A 16,553-nucleotide genomic window follows, 5' to 3' on the forward strand; every position below is an offset into this window, starting at 1 on the left:
GCCAGGATTTGTTTTCAAGCGCGGGAGAAAGAGCAGGAGAACAATGGCGGGTCGTCGGCGGCAAGAGAGACCCGAAGCGTAAACGTGCAGATACAGGTAGTGTCGAACTGGACTCTTTCCAAACCATGAGCATAGACAGTAAGTTAAATGTTCTATTTATAAAAATCGACACAGTGGAAAAAGCTCAAAGCTCTGTGATACAGGTAGACGCCAGCCTTGAGCAAGTGAAACACAAAATTGAAGAGCATGACGATAAAATAACAACTTTAACATATAAGCTCATAGTTCTACAAGCAAGGGAGAAATGTTGTAATGTGATTATTTATGGGCTAGAAGATGATCAGAGGAAAGAAATTTACGATCTAGTCAGAGATTTTCTCTATGATATGTCTCTGACGAGTTTTATATAGGACATGCAGAAAGGTTGGGTTTCCCACAGCGCCCCGGTCAGCGTAGAGCTCGCCCGCGTATAGTGACGTTCCGTTCACAAACGGAAGTGGACGCGGTCAAGCGCAATGCAAGAGATTTGGCTTGGTCGAGATGCGCCGTGGATAGGGACTATCCAATAACAATACGAAATGCAAGGAAAATATTATGGCCAACGTTTAAGGATTGCAAATCAAATCGTGCCAACAGAGTGCAACTAAAGTATCCCGCCGAACTCGTGGTAAATAACCAAACGATTATGAATGAATTCCCGAACTGGCATACTTTACTAGCAAAATCCATACCCCGACGTTCTACGCCATATGTAAGTAGTGAAACCGCGCCGACACGAGAGCCGTCGGCGTGAGTGGCGTTTTGGGTTCGACATTCAAAGATAAAGTTGTGTCAGGTGGGGACGTGCCCCTTATCACGACGGGATCTACCGAGCCAGCCCTTACACAGCAACAGGCCAGTAGAAGGCTTTTTCCGGAACCTGTGCCACTTACGCTGACGACTGGTGGCATCAGTAATCTGACATATTCGCAGACACTATCGCAGTCATTGATTTCAGGTACTCCGATTAACAGTGCTATTGTTGATAAACAAAGTGCACGTGGCCGACCTCGATCACGTGGCCAGTCATCAACTAATCGGAACAGACCGATATTAGCCAGCGCTAAACCAGCGACTACCACGTCACGAAAAAAAACACAGCCGACCAATCAGAGCGTGGTTTCAAATAGTGAACTGCCTATTGGGGTTAATACCTAGGACGGTTGTAGTTCTACCGGTTGCTTTATTGAACATTCAGGGATTAAAACTTAAACGTATAAACAAACTTGAAAGCAATGATTTAAGACTGATATTTGATATAAATGATTTTATATGTTTAACTGAGACTTGGGGATGTGATGATTTAGATTTTACAGTTAGTGGATTTCAACATGTAGTCTTAAATTGAAAAGAGAAACTTAAAGGCAGTACTCGAAATTCAGGTGGAATAATTTTATATATTAGAGATAAGCTAGCAAGTCCAGATATGTGTGTTATGCAACAAAATGATTCTCATTTTTTGGTTAAATTAGATGAAAAACATTTCGATATTATGACTGATTTGCTGATTTGTGTATGTTATGTATATGTTGTAGAAAAAAGTACCTTTGATAATAGTTTAGACAATATCGCCCATTTTCAGAGCTCAGGGGGAGCGGAAAAATATACGTTTATGATTTTAGGCGTTAATTTAATTTACGCACAGGAACTTTACATGATTTTGTCGAGGATGATAATGTTGAATTATCAAATCTAAATATTTTACCCGATGATTACATTGCAGATCGTTTTTTGGCAAGAAATAATAAAGATTAAAATGTGAATTCGAATGGACGACTGTTAATTGATTTTTTAAAACAGTCCGGGCTGAGAATAGCTAACGGGCGTGTATGGGATGATTGTGGTGACTAAATTACTTATGTTAGCATTAATGGGTCAAGCGTGGTAGATTATTGTATTGTGAGCGAACATTTATTAAATGTTTTTCAGTGTTTTGTCAACCATGGACCAAATATTTTATCTGATCACTGTTTAATAGAATTTTCATTGTTAAATAATGTTAACCAAAACGATTATAATATAGATTCTGAACAGAATAAAAGTTATGCGCCTGGGTTAAACATGAATGCATATTATAAGTGGAACACAGAACATAAAGATGTCTATATGAAAAGTATTAATGATATTGATTTTATAAACCATGTACAGCAACTAAATAGTGATATAAGTAATATTGCTTCAAATAGTGACATAGACTTATGTATGTAGACAGTGTTATATCATATGAATAGTGTTTGTAAACCATTATTTGATAAACATTCTAAAACATTTTCTGACTGTCATGATTTTCATAGAAATGCAAAAGGTGGTGACGCCTTATTTTAAAATATATGTATTGAAAGTAGAAAATACTTTTATAACAAATTAAATATGGATAGGCGTGAGAATAGAATTAGTATGATACAAGCAAGAAATGTGTATAATAAAAATGTGAGATCTTTTAATTACAATATAAGTAGAATAAAAACCCAAGATTTGTTAAAGGCACCCTTTAAAAATGCTAAGTTGTATTGGAATATGTTAAAGGAGACTGTCTCACAAAAATCACCAACGAATATTTCATTAAAAACATTTACTGAATACTTTAAAGCTATAAATAATCCTGAGAGTAGATTTTTCAGGCTGATGAAGATGTATTATTTTTTAATAATCAAGTATTAGGAAGTGAAATGAAAACTATGTTTGCAAAATATGACATACCATTTACTATCGTTGATATAGATAAAGGCATATCAAAATTGAATCTGGGGAAAAGTGGGGGCCCTGATAGAACTATTAATGAATTCTTGTATTATGGTAAGAATATATTTATTTTAGTATTAATACACCTTTTTAATAAAATATTAGAAGTAGGCTATTTTCCTAAATCATGAGGAGAAGGCCATATAGTGCCTATACACAAGAAAGGAAGTGTTGGTGAAGTTAGTAATTTTAAACGAGTAACCTTATTAAGTGTTATAGAAAAACTGTTCACAAAAATTATTAATACTCGCTTAACAGAATGGGCTGAGAATTAGTATGTGTACGTCGAAGCTCAAGTAGGTTTTAGATCAATGATGGGCACTGTTGGCAATGTTTTTGTTCTTAACGCATTAATAAATCATTGTTAAAATAATAATGACAAGCTATATTGTTTATTTGTGGATTATTCCAAGGCATTCGATTATATTGTTCGGCCAAATATTTGGCAAAAAAATATATAGACTAGGTGTAAGAGGTGAATTATTTAATATTATAAAGTCAATGTATAATACTGTTAGCTTACATGATAAATTACTAGGTAAAACAGGTTATGCCTTTGATGCCTTGGTGTAATGCAAGGTGACAGTCTGAGTCCATTTTTATTTGCAATGTACGATTTAGAGGAAGATCTTATGACATAAGGTGCGAATGATGTAAACATATTCCTGTTGATGTATGCAGACGATATTGTTATTTTTGCAACTACACCAGAAGATATGCAATCAAATTCAGATAATTCATTTCACTAATATTTCCGTAGAACATATTTTAGATCCTTTGGATAAGCTGGTCAACCCTATCTTATTTTATGGATGTAAGGTTCGGGGATTTACAGATGCATTGTGTGTAGAACGCATACATACTTTATTTTGCAAATCAATATTGAAAGTTAAGACATCAACGCAGAACGGCATTGTACATAACGAGCTTGGACGATTAGACTTTGTTTATCTACGTTATGTTTCTATACTCAAAGACTGGTTTAAAGTGATAGAGTGCTCGGATAGAAAATTTATTAACAATGTGTATAAAATGATGTTAAGAGACATTGATATTAGTTTTAGACCAAGAAAAAAGAACTGGGCCGCTAGTGTAAGAGACATGCTGTGTAATTTTGGGTTCAATGAGGTATGGTTAACACAGGTGTTGGTGACATTAATGCATTTATCAGCTTGTTTAAGCAAAGAGACAAAGATAACTTTATTCAAAATCTTAATAGTCGGATAAATGATTCATCTAGAGCAACGTTTTACAGATATGTCGGTAAATTTGAATACCAAGCATACGTGAATATTGTTAGTGTAAAAAAATATAGAATTGCTATGTCACGGTTAAACTTAGTTCTCATCGTTTACTAAAAGAAACTGGACGATGGTCAAATGTACCAAGAGAAGATAGGATCTGTAATGTATGCCAAGTACTTGAAGATGAATATCATTTTTTGATGGAATGTAACCTTTATAATACTATTAGAGATAAATATATAAAACGATACTATATACTTAGGCCTAGTATGTATAAGACTGTACAACTTTTGCAGTCCGAAAACGTTAATACTGTAAGAGAGTTATCAGCATACATATATCATGCTTTTGAAATAAGAAAAATAAGTGTGAGTGTAGACACGACTTAGTAAACGGTAACATTGATTTGAATAACAGTACTCTTTATGCTAGACGTACAGTGTATATATGGAATACAACAGATTAATACATTTTTCGGAATAAGTTGACACACATTAACCGGATGGTATCGATAATAGTAATTCACACGTAAGGTGTTGTTAATATACAGTGATGAAAGCAATGCTAATGTTACCAAATCGTATAGGGGAGGCAGTTTTACAGATATCATGGCAAAGCTAGTATACTCAATTCATAAACGGAGGCTACTATCAATTGATATAAAAATGTCAATGTTATCAACATGTAAGGGTAGGCTCCGCTACAGTATTCATTAAAATGCCAATATGAACAACACGTAAGGGAATGCTACGCTACAGTGATCATTACAAATCCAATATTATCAACACGTAATGGAAGGATACTATACAATACTAATTGCAAAGTATATGCGTTCAACACGTAAGGGGAGGCTACTATACAATGATCAAGACAATGCTTGAGCTGCAGCACAATGAGAGGCTACTATACAATGATCAAGCCAATGCCTTATGTATCAACACGTAATGGGAAGGCTACTATACAATGATCAAGCCATGCCTAATTTATCAACTGTTAAGGAAGAATACTATATAATGACCAAGCCAATGCCTACGTTATCAACAGGTCATGGGAGGCTACTATACAGTGATCAAGACAATGCCAATTATATCAACACGTGAGGGGTGGTAACTATGATCAAACAAATACCTACGTTTTCAACACGTAATGGGAGGCTACTATACAATGATCAAGCCAATGCCTAAGTTATCAACACGTTATGGGAGTCCACTATACAATGATCAAGACAATGCCTAAGTTATTAACACGTAATGGGAGGCTACTATACAATGATCAAGCCAATGCCTAAGTTATCAACACGTAATGGGAGTCCACTATACAATGATCAAGACAATGCCTAAGTTATTAACACGTAATGGGAGGCTACTATACAATGATCAAGCCAATGCCTAAGTTATCAACACGTAATGGGAGGCTACTATACAATGATCAAGCCAATGCCTAAGTTATTAACACGTAATGGGAGGCCACTATACAATGATCAAGCCAATGCCTAAGTTATTAACACGTAATTGGAGGCTACTATACAATGATCAAGCCAATGCCTAAGTTATCAACACGTAATGGGAGGCTACTATACAATGATCAAGCCAATGCCTAAGTTATCAACACGTTATGGGAGTCCACTATACAATGATCAAGACAATGCCTAAGTTATCAACACGTTATGGGAGTCCACTATACAATGATCAAGACAATGCCTAAGTTATCAACACGTAATGGGAGTCCACTATACAATGATCAAGACAATGCTTAAGTTATCAACACGTAATGGGAGGCCACTATACAGTGATCAAGACAATGCCTAAGTTATTAACACGTTATGGGAGTCCACTATACAATAATCAAGACAATGCCTAAGTTATTAACACGTTATGGGAGTCCACTATACAATGATCAAGACAATGCCTAAGTTATCAACACGTAATGGGAGGCCACTATACAGTGATCAAGATAATGCCTAAGTTATTAACACGTTATGGGAGTCCACTATACAATGATCAAGCCATGCCTAAGTTATCAACAAGTAAGGGAATGATACTATACAATTATTAAGCCAATGCCTAAGTTTAACGATTGCTGAATGTACTTTAGGTTGATTTCAGCTGTGAAGCATGATGTGATACTATCATCAGATCGATAGTCAGCAATTTGTCTGGTTTTTAAAGTAATGCTCAGGCTTTACAGTTTGATAGGTATGAAATACATGGTTATGCTCTCTGAATATTGCTCACCGACTGGGGACCGTATTTTGTCTTGATCACAAGAGTGGCACTTGATGGGATTGTATTGCCAGTTCCACAAACAACCAACGCACATCTGTATTTGGGAACCACACAATCCATCATGTGTAAGCTTGTCAAAAGTCTTCTCTGAAATCAATATTCTAAATGCATGTATACAAAAACAACAAAAAAAGTTCCTGCCTACATGTGTTATACATTTTCAGCATTCGATGTTTTTTAAAATGTGTACGGTACTATTTGTCCTTTGTATGCTAGTTCTTAACCATCCACGTACATTTTTTTACAAATTCTCCTTTGTTTGCTTGTTTTTGATAAGAAATGAAAAATACGAACTTTTTTTTAATGTTCGGTATCAACCGACCATGTGTGCTTGTTATAAACCAGCATAGATAAACGAAAATCAATGTTACTTTCTTTTTGATTGCTTGATATTTACCGACCAATACGTTACTTTTTTGTGTTTGCTTGTTATTTACCGACCATGTATAATACGTTACTGTCTTTTTGTTTGCTTGTTATTAACCGACCATGTATAATACGTTACTTTCTTTGTATTTGCTCGTTATTAACCGACCATGTATAAATACGTTACTTTATTTGTATTTGATCGTTATAAACCGTTCAATACGTTACTTTCTTTTTCGTTTACTTGTTATTAACACACCATGTATAATTCGTTACTTTCTTTGTACTTGCGCGTTATTAACCGACCATGTATAATACGTTACTTTCGTTTTGTCTGCTTTTCATGAACCGACCATGTATAATGCGTTATTGTCTTTTTGTATGCTCTTATTGACATACCAACTATAATACGTTACTTTCTTTTTCGTTTGATTGTTATTTACCGACCATGTTAAATACGTTACTTTCTTTTCCATTTGCTTTTTATGTAACGATCATGTTAAATACGTGACTTTCTTTTTCGTTTGCTTGTTTTTAACCGATCATGTTAAAAATGTTATTTTTATTTTTCCTGCTTGTTATTTACCGACCATATTAAAATACGTTCCTTTCTTTTTCGTTTGTTTTTTATTTACCGACCATGTTAAATACGTTACTTTCTTTTTCGTTTACTTGTAATTTACCGACCATGTTAAATACGTTTCTTTCTTTTACGTTTGCTTGTTGTTACCATACCATGTATAATACGTTATTTTCTGTGTATTTGCTCGTTATTAACCGACCATGTATACATACGTTACTTTCTTTGTATTTGCTTGTTTTTATCCGACCATGTGTAGATACGTTACTTTCTTTGTATTTGCTTGTTATTTACCGACCATGTTAAATACGTTACTTTCTTTCTGTTTGCTCGTTATTTATCTACCATGTAAAATACGTTACTTCCTTTGTAATTGCTCGTTATTTACTGACCATGTTAGATACATTAGTTTCTTTTTCATTTGCTTGTTATTTACCGACCATGTAAAATACGTTACTTTCTTTGTATTCGCTCATTATTTACCGACCATGTTAAATACGTTACTTTCTTTTGTGTTTGCTTGTTATTAACCAACCATGTTTAATACGTTACTTTCTTTGTATTTGCTTGTTACTTACCGTCCATGTTAAATACGTTTCTTTCTTTCTGTTTGCTTGTTACTTACCGACCATGTTAAATACGTTACTATCTTTATATTTGCTTGTTACTTACCGACCATGTTAAATACGTTACTTTCTTTGTTTTCGCTCATTATTAACCGACCATGTCAAATACATAACTTTCTTTTTCGTTTGCTTGTTATTTACCTACCATGTTAAATAGGTTATATCTTTGTATTTGCTTATTATTTACCGACCATGTTTAATACTTTACTTTCTTTTTCGTTTGCTTGTTACTTACCGACCATGTTAAATACGTTTCTTTCTTTCAGTTTGCTTTTTATTAACCGACCACGTTAAATACGTTACTTTCTTTGTATGCGCTCGTTTGGTTTTACCGACCATGTTAAATACATTACTTCCTTTGTAATTGCTCGTTATTAACCGACCATGTTAAATACATTACTTTCTTTTTCGTTTGCTTGTAATTTACCTACCATGTTAAATAGGTTTATTTCTTTGTATTTGCTCATTATTCACCGACCATGTTAAATACGTTACTTCTTTATCGTTTGCTTGTTATTTACCGACCATGTTATATACGTTACTTTCTTTTTCGTTTACTTGTTATTAACACACAATGTATAATTCGTTACTTTCTTTGTACTTGCGCGTTATTAACCGACCATGTATAATACGTTACTTTCTTTGTACTTGCGCGTTATTAACTGATCATGTATAAATACATTACTTTCTTTTTGTTTGCTAAATATCAACTAGTCATGTAAAATACGTAACTCCATTTTGATATGCTGTTATTTATCAACAGTCCGTGCAATAAACTTTACTTTTTTATTTAGTAATTTTCTATCATCCATATCGAATACGTAACTATTCTTTTTTGGTTTGCTAGTTATTAACATTAAATGTAGAACATGTTCGAAGGATCCCACCTATTCTGTACGCGGTATCTAGAAGTTTTGTTAATGTAGTACTCCGGATTGAAGTAGGTTGTATGCAGTACGCAGAACCTCACCAGTTGGCATTTTTTGATGCGCAGGATATTGGGAAAATAATAAAGGTGTAATTGAGGCGCATTGGGGATGGGGATAGACTCACTATGTTCCATTCATCGTTATCATTAACCAATTTTAAAACCATTTTCCGGTTTTGTTGTTTTTTATGAGCTAATGCATAGTTAAAGATAATCAAAATTCCCTTCATATTTTATTTAGAATGTTCAACTTATCGAAATATTGCGGTCGGTTTTATCAACTCTTAAAGATTGTTCACAAATCGCCAAATGCATGGAAAATGTGCCGTCATTTAAAAAAAAACACTTTATCATGAATAAAAAAGGTAACTTTACCATACCGGGCTTATTTACGCAGCAAATCTCACACTTGTCTTTCTTTTTTCCATTGTCTTGCGATGGGGTCCACCAGTTGATACCCATTCCTCTGAGATCCGACTGGAAATGTATTATTACTATATAAACGTACCTAAGATGCATCTGTAGATATTTGCTGAGTCATAACATTACTGCAGAAAAGGCATGCTGTCAGTTCTTTACATTCACGAACTTGGGATATTCTATGTAAACTAACGAAAACACGTGGCAATTTGAAATTCACTATTTTCTTGCAAACCAGATGCAAAAGGCGTGTGATAAAACGATCAAATGACTTAACCTGAATGTCTTTTTTTTCGTTCCATGTAGTAACCTTATTTTAAATTACTACTTACTATTGCAGAGTTGGGCTATGGACATGTAGCCTGCTTTCGTTAAAACATAATTAGCGCAAACCTCTTAACAAGTAGGTCAGCGATAATTCCAGTCGTGCTAATGGATCCAACTTTCTCTATAACCAAACCACCTGTTCGAACCTTATATGACTAAGAAGGATATCAAAGCATCATTCAAATTTGTACATGATTAAAGAACAATAGTCTTACCTTCAATTCTTTTTTTATATCTGTCATGGTAACAGTCTGAAACAAAGTCAGAATAAAAACTTTCCAATTTGTGGAACCTTGTTAAAAAAATCCTTCGGGACGATGTCAATTAACAAAAACTCTGTTAAGATTCATATGGATTAAATCTTATAAATACTTTAACGAGAGACAAATTAGAAAACAAAAACAAAAACGACAGAACACATACTCATCAACATATGATTATAATAAAAGTTTCCATTATAGCCCTGGGATGATCAGGTAGTTCAATGTGGTTTTAAACTAGTTTCCGAATACTGAAGCTGACACTTGTCCGAATCCTTATCAGTAACAACATCAAATATAAGCATTATCTAAAACCACCCTACGTTTTCAACATCTGCTCTTAAATTTCTCGTTTTATGTCCGTTGAGTAAATTGAACTGAAGGAATGCTACGGGCAGAGAGCTATATGTTGTATCATCAATTAATCAAAGAAGGATCAGTGAGAGGAGTTTATATTTACCTTTTGTATATGTGCAAGAACATCTGATGCTGCTTTATTCGTACTTTGTTGAAGGATGTCGTATGCCACTATAAATAAAGCAAAACATATTCAAGAAAGACGAATAAATCATTTACATGTGATGTCGTAGTAGTAGTCTCGGTTGCAGTAGAGTTGCTGAAGTAATGTTGATGGTGCTTTAAAGTATTTGTACTAGCTTTAGGAAAAAAGTAGTAGTAGTAGTAGTTGTAGTAGTAGTGGTAGTGGTAGTGGTGGTGATGGTGGTGGTAGTGGTAGTAGTAGTAGTAGTAGTAGTAGTAGTAGTAGTGGTAGTAGTAGTAGTAGTAGTAGTAGTAGTAGTAGTAGTAGTAGTAGTAGTAGTAGTAGTAGTAGTAGTAGTAGTAGTAGTAGTAGTAGTAGTAGTAGTAGTAGTAGTAGTAGTAGTAGTAGTAGTAGTAGTAGTAGTAGTAGTAGTTGTGGTAGATCTAGTAGAAGTAGTAGTAGTAGTGGTAGTGGTAGTGGTAAGTAAGATTTCATCGAAAGGCATGATATATATACAGTTAAGCTGACCATACATTGTTTGAAGGCTTGCACATCTTTGTTTTTGTCCTCTTGAAACTGTTCCTCCCCAACTCCTCCTTCGACCGATTTTGGTGTAAGAAATAACAATCGGGCGTTCTTCTGCTCATCCAATAGAACGTTTTGCATGCAAATGTTGCCATGGGATACAGGTTTTCTGAATATTTAAATAGCATCATATATGTATTTGGAGACATTTACTCGATTTTAAATGAACTTGTGACCATGCCAAGTCTTAGTGCGCTTAAATTAAACAGTCCGAAAATAAGTGTCACAATCTGGTATTATGGTTGTATTATGGTTGTTTACTTCTAAACAACTATATGTCACATACACTTATTTAAAAAACAAAACATGTGGCATTGTTGAATAACCATAACGCTTGCATTGTGTTATATTGACTTAAATACACATCTTAGATACACAAAATAAATGAGACGTACCATTGCATGTATGATAAGACAACATTAAAGTTATATAAATCAATGCATTTTAGTTCTACTTATGTAAAGTATACACACGCTATTAAAGTTTTGAATAATGTTGCATGCATAAGTGTGTCACTGACCTTTCACATTTTGGTGGCTGATTAAGATATTCAATGGCCCGGCATATTTGGTAAAGTATTCGTAACTTATCCTTCCATTTTAACGTTTGCGGTCTTTCAGCTGCTATTTCCGGTTTTCTCTCAGATGGTCTTTCCGTTGCGATCTCTGCTGCTTTTTCTCTTTCTTTTTGTATTACTTCATCCAAGTTCCCCCCTCTGAAGAATGGTGCAACGAAGCTTACAGTCCTAACAATAACAAATATATATGTTTGGGTTTAATTGTAAAGTCATGGACTTACTTCTGAAGCGTTAATGTTATTCTTTACAATTTCTCTCTTTTTATTTTGACATAGAACTCAAGTTCTCAAGTTTGAAAAGTATAAACCACTTATATACACGTTTCATTTTCACGTACGATAACAGAAATGTACATTCGTAAGTTTTAAAGTCAGTAAAATCAATATAATAAACAAAATCATTTGACACCATTTGGGTGCTCCGCATTGCTCTACAAACACAAAGTTTGGAATACAACTAAAGGATGCAGTGAGCGTGTAATCCAATTATAAATTAGTAATGTATGTTTTTCAATGTTCCTCAAACGACTTCGGGCTTGACTGTGTTTGAGTTTCCGTCGAAAGATTTTCAAGATAGCAAATAGTACTGTTCATTTCAGTAGTAGGAAACTTGGGGAACTATTTGCAAGATAAAGTATAGCACATAGTACTGTTAATTTCTGTAGTAAGCCACTTGGGGAACTATTTACAAGATAAAGTATAGCACATGGTACTGTTCATTTCTGTAGTAGGCCACTTGGGAAACTATTTACAAGATAAAGTATAGCACATAGTACTGTTCATTTCTGTAGTAAGCCACTTGGGGAACTATTAACAAGATAAAGTATAGCACATGGTACTGTTCATTTCTGTAGTAGGCCACTTGGGGAACTATTTACAAGATAAAGTATAGCACATAGTACTGTTCATTTCTGTAGTAGGCCACTTGGGGAACTATTAACAAGATAAAGTATAGCACATGGTACTGTTCATTTCTGGAGTAAGCCACTTGGGGAACTATTTACAAGATAAAGTATAGCACATGGTACTGTTCATTTCTGGAGTAAGCCACTTGGGGAACTATTTACAAGATAAAGTATAGCACATAGTACTGTTCATTTCTGGAGTAAGCCACTTGGGGAACTATTTACAAGATAAAGTATAGCATATAGTACTGTTCATTTCTGGAGTAAGCCACTTGGGGAACAATTTACAAGATAAAGTATAGCACATGGTACAGTTCATTTCTGTAGTAGGCCACTTGGGGAACTATTTACAAGATAAAGTATAGCACATGGTACTGTTCATTTCTGTAGTAGGCCACTTGGGGAACTATTCACAAGATAATGTATAGCACATGGTACAGTTCATTTCTGTAGTAAGCCATTTGGGGAACTATTAAAAAGATAAAGTATAGCACATGGTACTGTTCATTTCTGTAGTAGGCCACTTGGGGAACTATTAACAAGATAAAGTATAGCACATGGTACAGTTCATTTCTGTAGTAGGCCACTTGGGGAACTATTTACAAGATAAAGTATAGCACATGGTACAGTTCATTTATGTAGTAAGCCACTAGGGGAACTATTTACAAGATAAAGTATAGCACATGGTACTGTTCATTTCTGTAGTAAGCCACTTGGGGAACTATTAACAAGATAAAGTATAGCACATGGTACAGTTCATTTCTGTAGTAAGCCACTTGGGGAACTATTTACAAGATAAAGTATAGCACATGGTACAGTTCATTTCTGTAGTAAGCCACTTGGGGAACTATTAACAAGATAAAGTATAGCACATAGTACTGCAAATTTATGTAGTAAGCCATTTGGAGAACTATTTACAAGATAAAGTATAGCACATGGTACAGTTCATTTCTGTAGTAGGCCATTTGGAGAACTATTTACAAGATAAAGTATAGCACATGGTACTGTTCATTTCTGTAGTAGACCACTTGGGGAACTATTAACAAGATAAAGTATAGCACATGGTACAGTTCATTTCTGTAGTAGGCCACTTGGGGAACTATTTACAAGATAAAGTATAGCACATGGTACAGTTCATTTATGTAGTAAGCCACTTGGGGAACTATTTACAAGATAAAGTATAGCACATAGTACTGTTCATTTCTGTAGTAGGCCACTTGGGGAACTATTTACAAGATAAAGTGTAGCACATGGTACTGTTCATTTCTGTAGTAAGCCACTTGGGGAACTATTTACAAGATAAAGCAGAGAAAATATTACTGTTCATTTCTGTAGTAGGCCACTATGGGAACTATTTACAAGATAAAGTATAGCACATGGTACAGTTCATTTATGTAGTAGGCCTTTTGGGGAACTATTCACAAGATAAAGTATAGCACATGGTACAGTTCGTTTCTGTGGTAAGCCACTTGGGGAACTATTAACAAGACAAATTATAGCACATGGTACAGTTCATTTCTGTAGTAAGCCACTTGGGGAACTATTTACAAAATAAAGTATAGCACATGGTACAGTTCATTTCTGTAGTAGGCCACTTGGGGAACTATTAACAAGATAAAGTAAAGCACATGGTACAGTTCATTTCTGGAGTAGGCCACTTGGGGAACTATTAACAAGATAAAGTATAGCACATGGTACTGTTCATTTCTGGAGTAAGCCACTTAGGGAACTATTAACAAGATAAAGTTTAGCACATGGTACAGTTCATTTCTGTAGTAAACCACTTGGGAAACTATTAACAAGATAAAATATAGCATATGGTACAGTTCATTTCTGTAGTAGGCCACTTGGGGAACTATTAACAAGATAAAGTATAGCAAACAGTACTGTTCATTTCTGTAGTAATCCACTTGGGGAACTATTAACAAGATAAAATATAGCATATGGTACAGTTCATTTCTGTAGTAGGCCACTGTGGAAACTATTAACAAGATAAAGTATAGCACATGGTACTGTTCATCTCTGGAGTAAGCCACTTGGGGAACTATTAATAAGATAAAGTATAGCACATGGTACAGTTAATTTCTGTAGTAAGCCACTTGGGAAATTATTAACACGATAAAGTATAGCAAATGGTACTGTTCATTTCTGTAGTAATCCACTGGGGGATTATCTATAAGATAAAGTATAACACATAGTACTGTTCATTTCTGTAGTAGGCCACTTGGGGAACTATTAACAAGATAAAGTATAGCACATGGTACAGTTCATTTCTGTAGTAAGCCACTTGGGGAACTATTAACAAGATAAAGTATAGCAAATAGTACTGTTCATTTCTGTAGTAATCCACTTGGGAAACTATTAACAAGATAAAGTATAGCACATGGTACAGCTCATTTCTGTAGTAAGCCACTTGGGGAACTATTAACAAGATAAAGTATAGCAAATAGTACGGTTCATTTCTGTAGTAATCCACTTGGGGAACTATTAACAAGATGAATTATAGCACATGGTACTGTTCATTTATGTAGTTAGCCACTTTGGGAACTATAAACAAGATAAAGTATAGCAAATAGTACTGTTCATTTCTGTGGTAAGCCACTTGGGGAACTATTTACAAGATAAAGTATAGCACATAGTATTGTTCATTTCTGTAGTTGGCCACTTGGGGAACTATACACAAGATAAAGTATAGCACATAGTACTGTTCATTTCTGTAGTAGGCCACTTGGGGAACTATACACAAGATAAAGTATAGCACATAGTACTGTTCATTTCTGTAGTAGGCCACTTGGGGAACTATACACAAGATAAAGTATAGCACATAGTATTGTTCATTTCTGTAGTTGGCCACTTGGGGAACTATACACAAGATAAAGTATAGCACATAGTATTGTTCATTTCTGTAGTAGGCCACTTGGGGAACTATTAACAAGATAAATTATAGCACATGGTACAGTTCATTTCTGTAGTAGGCCATTTGGGGAACTATTAACAAGATAAAGTATAGCACATAGTACTGTTCAATTCTATAGTAGGCCACTTGGGGAACTATTAACAAGATAAATTATAGCACATGGTACAGTTCATTTCGGTAGTAGGCCACTTGGGGAACTATACACAAGATAAAGTATAGCACATAGTATTGTTCATTTCTGTAGTAGGCCACTTGGGGAACTATTAACAAGATAAATTATAGCACATGGTACAGTTCATTTCTGTAGTAGGCCACTTGGGGAACTATTTACAAGATCAAGTATAGCAAATAGTACTGTTCATTTCTGTAGTAAGCCACTTGGGGAACTATTAACAAGATAAATTATAGCACATGGTACAGTTCATTTCTGTAGTAGGCCACTTGGGGAACTATACACAAGATAAAGTATAGCACATAGTACTGTTCATTTCTGTAGTAGGCCACTTGGGGAACTATTAACAAGATAAATTATAGCACATGGTACAGTTCATTTCTGTAGTAAGCCACTTGGGGAACTATTAACAAGATAAAGTATAGCACATGGTACTGTTCATTTCTGTAGTAAGCCACTTGGGGAACTATTTACAAGATAAAGTATAGCACATGGTACAGTTCATTTCTGTAGTAAGCCACTTGGGGAACTATTTACAAGATAAAGTATAGCACATGGTACAGTTCATTTCTGTAGTAGGACACTTGGGGAACTATTAACAAGATAAAGTATAGCACATAGTATTGTTCATTTATGTAGTAGGCCACTTGGGGAACTATTAACAAGATAAAGTATAGCACATTGTACAGTTCATTTCTGTGGTAGGCCACTTGGGGAACTATTAACAAGATAAAGTATAGCACATAGTATTGTTCATTTCTGTAGTAGGCCACTTGGGGAACTATTAACAAGATAAAGTATAGCACATGGTACAGTTCATTTCTGTAGTAGGCCATTTGGGGAACTATTAACAAGATAAAGTATAGCACATAGTACTGTTCAATTCTATAGTAGGCCACTTGGGGAACTACTAACAAGATAAAGTATTGCACATGATCTTGTTCATTTCTGTAGTAAGCCACTTGGGGAACTATTAACAAGATAAAGTATAGCACATAGTACTGTTCATTTCTGTAGTAATCCACTTGGGGAACTATTAACAAGATAAAATATAGCACATGGTACAGTTCATTTCTGTAGTAGGCCACTTGGGGAACTAT

At 34.8% G+C, this 16,553-nt stretch overlaps 1 protein-coding gene across 3 annotated transcripts in view; it reads right to left on the reverse strand.

Moving 5' to 3' along the window:
• LOC128211905 (uncharacterized) overlaps nt 1-16,553 on the reverse strand; it is a 75,393-nt gene that overhangs the window by 44,017 nt on the left and 14,823 nt on the right. For 2 of the 3 annotated variants that reach the window (XM_052917027.1, XM_052917026.1), the window contains exons 6-11: nt 11,404-11,628; nt 10,832-10,992; nt 10,278-10,345; nt 9,773-9,808; nt 9,191-9,287; nt 6,260-6,397 (exon numbers count right to left, since the gene is read on the reverse strand). In XM_052917027.1, the coding sequence (XP_052772987.1) occupies nt 6,260-6,397; nt 9,191-9,287; nt 9,773-9,808; nt 10,278-10,345; nt 10,832-10,992; nt 11,404-11,628 (725 nt within the window). The remainder of the gene's footprint in view (nt 1-6,259; nt 6,398-9,190; nt 9,288-9,772; nt 9,809-10,277; nt 10,346-10,831; nt 10,993-11,403; nt 11,629-16,553) is intronic. The other variant, XM_052917028.1, reaches the window with a different exon arrangement.

Source organism: Mya arenaria, chromosome 12 (genome assembly GCF_026914265.1).
Source record: "Mya arenaria isolate MELC-2E11 chromosome 12, ASM2691426v1".
In the NCBI taxonomy this organism is placed as follows: Eukaryota; Metazoa; Mollusca; class Bivalvia; order Myida; family Myidae; genus Mya; species Mya arenaria.